The sequence below is a fragment of the Crocuta crocuta genome, unplaced genomic scaffold (genome assembly GCF_008692635.1).
Source record: "Crocuta crocuta isolate KB4526 unplaced genomic scaffold, BGI_CrCroc_1.0 scaffold415, whole genome shotgun sequence".
NCBI lineage: Eukaryota > Metazoa > Chordata > Mammalia > Carnivora > Hyaenidae > Crocuta > Crocuta crocuta.
The window spans coordinates 1539248-1545745 of record NW_027531525.1 but is presented as its reverse complement, the minus strand read 5'-3'; the positions used below and the strand labels follow the sequence as shown (position 1 = coordinate 1545745).

The 6498-nt window shown below is 59.7% G+C and overlaps 1 protein-coding gene across 4 annotated transcripts in view; it reads left to right on the top strand.

Moving 5' to 3' along the window:
• The first annotated feature begins 46 nt into the window (after positions 1-46).
• CELF3 (CUGBP Elav-like family member 3) overlaps positions 47-6498 on the top strand; it is a 13706-nt gene continuing 7254 nt past the window's right edge. For 3 of the 4 annotated variants that reach the window (XM_077772546.1, XM_077772547.1, XM_077772545.1), the window contains exons 1-2: positions 47-799; positions 1966-2048. In XM_077772546.1, coding sequence (XP_077628672.1) covers positions 655-799; positions 1966-2048 — 228 coding nt within the window. In that variant the 5' untranslated portion in view covers positions 47-654. Of the gene's footprint in view, positions 800-1965; positions 2049-5859; positions 5897-6498 lie in introns of those variants that run through there. The other variant, XM_077772548.1, reaches the window with a different exon arrangement.

Below are 6498 nucleotides of genomic sequence, written 5' to 3'. Positions count from 1 at the left end.
GGGGACCAGGGTGGGGGTGGGAGGGGGGCTGAGGGGAGGAGCTGCAGGGGGGCGGCAGGGCAAAAGGGACCCCCGGAGCCCTGCCGCCATCAGAGATCAAGCATCTGGCATCAGGGATCTTCGGACCCAGCAGAAGGATCAGCCACAGGGGAGGTGTCCTCCCGGGAAAGCCAACGAGAGCTCCAACCTGCCCCACATCAGGAGTGCCCCCACCCCTGACGCCGCTGGCAACCTACCAGGCCCCTAACCCCTAGGCCTCCTTCTCCATCACCCTCCTCAGGCCCTTTCCCCCACTCCAGCTCTTCACCCCCACTTCCAGGCGCCCCTGATACCACCCTGACCCTCCAGGTCTTGAGCACACTGACCCCCATCCTGGGATATTTGCCAGATCTCTGGGAGGGAGATCATTTGTTTGGGCTATGCCCCCTGGTGGCATGACAGAGTCTGCCTAGGCCCCTGACCCCTAGCCCTCAACGCCCTGGGCCTCCTTTGTGTGAAGAGCTGCCCCTCTGCTCAGCACTGGGGTTGGGGGCCGACGGGAAAGCCAGCTCCGGCTGGGCCCCGGCCCCCACCACTTGCCTCCTTGCTGGGCAGCTCCCCTTGGCCTTTGGGCCTCTCCCTGCTCCCCTCGGCCCCTTCTTCTGGGCCGCCCCAATGAAGGAGCCGGATGCCATCAAGCTGTTTGTGGGGCAGATCCCGAGGCATCTGGAGGAAAAGGACCTGAAGCCCATCTTCGAACAGTTTGGTCGGATCTTCGAGCTGACTGTCATCAAGGACAAGTACACCGGGCTGCACAAGGGTGAGGGGTCAGGCCAGGCTGGAGAGGTGTCAGGGCTGGGAGGGGAGGCTGGGAGGAGGGGAAGCCAACCTGGAGGGCCTAAGTGGCTGGAAAGGACCAATGTGGAAGGAAAGAGTTCAGGTGCTAAGGAGTGCATGGAGGAGCTGGAAGGGACCGGCCAGGTTAGCAGGGGACTCAGATGCAGGCCTGAGGAGGGCATCTTTGGGGGAAGAGCTATGGAGGGGGATGCAGAGATGTGGATGCTGGAGGCGAAGGGGATGATGTCGTGGATGAACTCAAATAAGGATGGAGGACCAAGAGATCTGGTTTGGGAGATAGGGAACCCAGCAGGTGTGTGTGTGTGTGTGTGTGTGTGTGTGTGTGCACACGCCTGAGAATGTTAGTGACCTCAGACATTATTAGGGTGGGGGTCAACCTGGCAAGAGTGGGCATGGATGGGGCAGGGCCACTCCAGGACCCAAGAGAGGGACCTGAGAAGCAGGGTATGGAGGACAGAGACTGGTACAGATCTGGGAAGTATGGGGGCGGGAAGTTAGGAGAGCTGGGCCAAGAGGCACTCCTCGGGCCTGCCCAGGGCTGTGCACTCTCCCTAAACAGGGTCAGGCCCCGGTCAGGACTCAGAGAGCCCCAGGCACTGGGGGTGGGGATGGGGAAGGGGGTGGGAGCCCACTGTCTCCCCCTCCTACTCTCCCCTTTCCTTCTCCTCCATCCCACTCTCCTCCCTCCACCTGCCTCCCTCAGAGTTGGAGAGAGATGAGGAATTGGGAGAATGGAGAGGAGAGGGGTGATGGGGCCCAAGATGGAGAGAGGTGGAGGCGAAGGAGAAGGGGAAGAGAGGCCGGCCTTAAGGAAGAGAGGAGCACACTGCACACACTTGTCTGGCCACCACATGCCCTTTCTACCCCCCCACACACACAAAGCCCCCTCTCCCAACAGTCCCCTCACCCACCATCACCACCTATAAACCTCCCAGTCTCTGGGTCTCTGCCCCGGGACTCGCTGGGGCAGAATGTCCAGGCCCTCATGCACCTCCCCACTCCAGCAGGCAGAGGGTGGAAAGAAGAGACAAGCCTCCCAGTCATTAGTCTCATGGTGGGGGAGACTTTAAGGGAGGGGAGACCTTGGACTCACCCCCGCCGGGTCTCTTTGCCCCTGCCCCTCCTCAGGATGTGCCTTCCTGACCTACTGTGCCCGCGATTCAGCCCTGAAGGCCCAGAGCGCCCTGCACGAACAGAAGACGCTTCCAGGGGTGAGTCCCGCATCTGCAGGGCCAGGGGGCTGAGAAGGGCCCTAGAAGGGGCAGGGAGCTCACCACCTTCCTGAGACGTGGAGCCTATTTTCCACCTCCTCCTCTCCTCGCCAGGAAGCACCCCTCTCCTTCTAACACCCCTCTTTCTTGCTGAAGATGCCCGCATTTCTTCTATTTCTTTTACCCGGAGAGAAGAAAGACAGCAATGAGCAGAACAAATGCGACCTTGGTCAGGAGCAGATGCAGCCCCTTCCCCATTTTCCAAGCTGCTCATGGGGCAACACTTAGAGAACTTAGCTGGTTGGGAGGCGTGGGTTCAGACTTCGGACAAAAACGAGCAGGAGGCACCCAGGCACTCTTTTGTGGCTCTGCAGGGGTGATGTCTGGCTGTGACAGGACAGCTGGGGCCTGGTGGACGTCCACCTCTGTCTGTGCTGGCTTCCGAACTCTGACAGACTCACCCATGTCTCCTAGGAAGAGCCCCGGGCATCAGAGTGGAGTAGGGTGCAGGTGGGCCCCGGGCTGGGGGGCCAGCGGGGGCAGACCTCATCGCTGAGGGTGCCCAAAGCGTGCCCAGGGTGGCGGGGTGCCTGCCCTCCCCCCATTGCCCCTCTCCTGTGAGGTCAGAGCCCTTTTTCTCTTCTTCTGAGACAGGCTTGCAGATGGCCCCGAGGCCTGGGCTGGCAGGGCTGGAGAGTGTCAGGCTGCCCCCAGTCACGCCCTGAGGGGAAAGGATGTGCCCTCCATTCTGCTGTCTGCTTCTGCTGACTTCCGCCCTGGGAGCCCCAGGATGCAGTCCTGAAAATGAACCCCATCCCTCCCCTCACCCCTGCGCACAGCCTGGGCGCTGGAGACACACGTGTCACAGCCTCCACCCCTTCCCCCACGTGGGAAATGGAGAAAAAGGTTGATTCTCCATCTTCCTGGGAGGGAAACACACGACACAGATGGGAGAGGAGGGTGAGGGCATCCAGGGAAATTAGAGCTGCTTCGACCACTCCCAACTTCAAACCTTCACGAGGTCTGTGCCCCACCCCCTCTGTGACCCCCCAGCCTTGAATGCATAGGAGAGCCAATCTCGAAGCCAGCCCGGCTTTCAGCCCGCTGCCTTGTCCCAGCTGGAGACCAGGCAGCCAGAACAGCCGTTGCCCGTAGAAGTGAGGATCTGTGCGAGTGTGTGAGAAGGCTTGGGATCCAGGGAGCCTGTGTGAGCGTGCGTGTGCACGTGTGCATCCACCAGCCTGGGTGTGTGGGTGCAGGCACATGCATCCCTGGGAAGCCTGGTTTCCATCAGGTCACCTCTCAACTTTCCTTCCTTTCCTCTTCTCTGTGGAGACCGCTGACAAATCAGTAGTTTTCATCTCTGTCACTGTGTCTCATCTTCTTCTGTTGTCTTGCTCTCAGAGCCCCCCCCCTCCACCACAGGAACCAGAAGGGGCGAAGGGAGAAGGCAGAGAGAGGAAGGGAGCCTGGGGTGCATACTTGGTGACAGAGATGGCCTGGGCAGGGTGGGCAGGAGCCCCCAGGCCTTCTGTGCCAGCTGGGGCACCTGTCATGGGTCAGCCCCCCTCCCCCAGCTGCCTATATGCTCAGACAGGGTTCCAGCTGTCCAGGGCTGCCTCCCCTTCCTGAAAAAATAGGCCCAGGGTGAAGGGTGCCTGGTTAATGATTGTCTAGCCCTGCCCATGAGTGAGCTCTCAGGTGACATGAAGCCCTCCGTTCTGGCTCTGGCCTCAGGGGACAGAAGCCAGATTGTCCTGCCAGAGCCTTATCTAACAGGAAATGGGGGATTCCATCCTCCATTGCCCCCCCCATGTGCTGGGGGTGTGGGGGGGCAGACCAGGCCAGTAGGGGAGCAGATGTCTGTGAGCAGGCTTTGCCTGCCCCTCTGTATCCCCCAGGTCTTTTCTCTGCCACCTGCCTTCCTGGAGCTGTTGTTCCCTCAGAAAGTCATTCAGTGTTTATGGGTGTGTGTGTGCGCGCGTGCACGTGCGTATAGTGTGCCGCCTCTGTGAGAAGTCCTTCCTGCTGTCTAATCTCTACCGCCTCTTAATACACGCTCTGTTTTTAAGATATTTTATTTTTTTAAGTAATCTCTACACCCAACGCGGGGCTCGAACTTATAGCCCCGAAATCAAGAGTTTCGACCTGCACTGACTGAGCTAGCTGGGCGCCACCCCCGCCTCGCCCCGCCCGCGCCCCATCAGTACAGGCTCTTTTTCACTGGGAGCATTTACCTCTCTCTTCTTTCTCCTCATCTTTGTCACCCCAGAATCTGGAAGGGGCCACCATATTGGGGAGTTGCTTGGGCTGCAGAGAGGAAGAATGGAGGCTGGGCCTGTGGCTTGTCAAGTCCCGTTTCCTTTTCTGTCCCCTGAGTGTTCCCAGGAGGGGCTCTGCCACAAGCCCCCGGGTTCCTGCTGCCAGCAGGGCGTGGCCTCCTGGAGGCCTCTCTGCCTCGCCTGCCCTGCCCCCTTTGCTAGGGCCCAAACCCCCTCTCTGGAGACATGGTTCTGGAGAAATCGGCCCTCACTGTTGGCTTGTTGTGGGGCCAGTGGACCCTGGCCCCGTTGGGAGGACCCGCGTGTGGTCCTGGACACCTGAGGAAGGGGCTGTGGGGCCTGGGGTGGCAGGGCAGCAGGCCTGTACCCTCAAGAGAATTAGATTTGCTGGAAATAATGAGCTCTTCCTGGAAGTGGGGTCTTGGCTATTGGTGACGAGGATGGGGGCCTTATGAGTGACCAAGCTGGTGGGGGCAATGAGCGATACTCTTGGAGTATAAATAGCTTCTTCTTCTTTGGGAGGCCCTCGGGAGGGCTTACCACCTGGCTGGCGGTGGCTAGGGAAGGGTGGCGCTGACGCCGGGTTGCCAGGTAAACAGGCCCAGCTGGACTCAGGGGAGGGGGCAGGTGTGCCAGGGCTGAGCTAACAAAGGCCGAGCTCCCCACAGGAAGTGCCAGGCCAAGAAGGAGAAGCCGGGCCTGGGGCACTGGGGGCCACCAAGGAGGGCTGCCTGTGACGGAGTGAAGGGCGCCTTCCATTCAGTGTGCTCTGTGCTGTGGCCTGTGTGCTTGCGTGTGTCTTTGTGCGAATCCGTATCAGCTGGTATTTATTGAGGTGCTATTTTTGTGCCCGGGAGCCTGTGCAGCAAGGGAATGGCATCCATCTTGGGTCCTCCCCCCAACTAGAACAGCAAATCCCCAGGGGCTTTTGGGAAGGGGTTAGTGTCAAGGAAAGAGTTCCCTGATGCTGTGGGAGCTCTCTGATTCAGATTCTTCCTCTTCTGTGTGTGTGGGGTGCTGGGGTGCAGAGAGGAGGAGGGTGCAAGACTAAGGGGCCTGAGTGGCCAACCCCCACCCCTGCACCTCTCTCTCTCTCACACGCGTACACACACACACACACACACACACACACACACACACACACTCCTGAGGAGATTGAGTCCCGATGGGATAATCCCAGATTGGTGGAGGATAAAGCTGGGGGCAGATTGGCTGGAGGATTTGGGGGACTGTTACCCACCTCCCCCACAGCTGCTCTCACATCCATAAGTGGGGGTAGGGCAAGGGCAGGGGTGTCAGCCGAGGTGGGGCTTAGGTTTGATGCAGAGCTGGGGATACCTCACCAGCACAGTCGTCAGACTGACTGGAACGGCCAGATATCGGAAAGGGGGTCCAGGCTGCGAAGGGGCAGGAGGCAACCATCGGTCCTGCCCATCTTTGTGCACCAGTGAGGACACCCGGGATCTCCCACGGCTGCAGCACTAGAGCCGGGAGTAGCCTGACCCACCACCACCACCTGATCTGCCACTGTTTACCCGTGAGGAAACTGAGGCCTTGAGGAGAAAGGTGACTGATCCAAGATCACCCAGTTAGTGAGTGGTGGGGCCAGTCATGCCCCCCAGTCCAGTGCCTTTCCTGAGGCTACCTGTCACCCCTCCCCTTAGAATGTGGATAAATGGCTTCTTTTGTTTAATATTTATTTCTGGCCAGATGAGCGGGGTGGGGTGACCAGGTGCCACCCCAGTGCTCCTGGTCCACAATAACAAAATACTTTCAGACACGAAATACTGAGTCCTTCCCCTCCCTCCAGTTCCAAAGATGTTTCCCACCCTAGCTAAGGAAACCAACCTGCAGGAGTCACTGCCAAGTCCCCTCAGTGGACGGAAACATGGAGAGCGGGGCTGGCGGGGGGGTGAGGGTCTGCATTTCCACTGGAGGCTGAACAAAGGGACAGCTCTGCGGGACTTCAGGGTCTAGGGAGAGTCAAGGAGAGTCTTAAACAAGCACGGGACAGCCATTCCCCCTCTAGAGCCCTCTCAGCTGGGAGACACCAAGGATGTGGTCCAGAGGAGGGAGGCAGGGAAGGGGCCAGTGTGGTCCCAGCAGAGCCGGCTGGGCATAAATCAGGAAGCTGGTCCTGGGCCCCTCCCCCACCTCCCAGCCCCCAC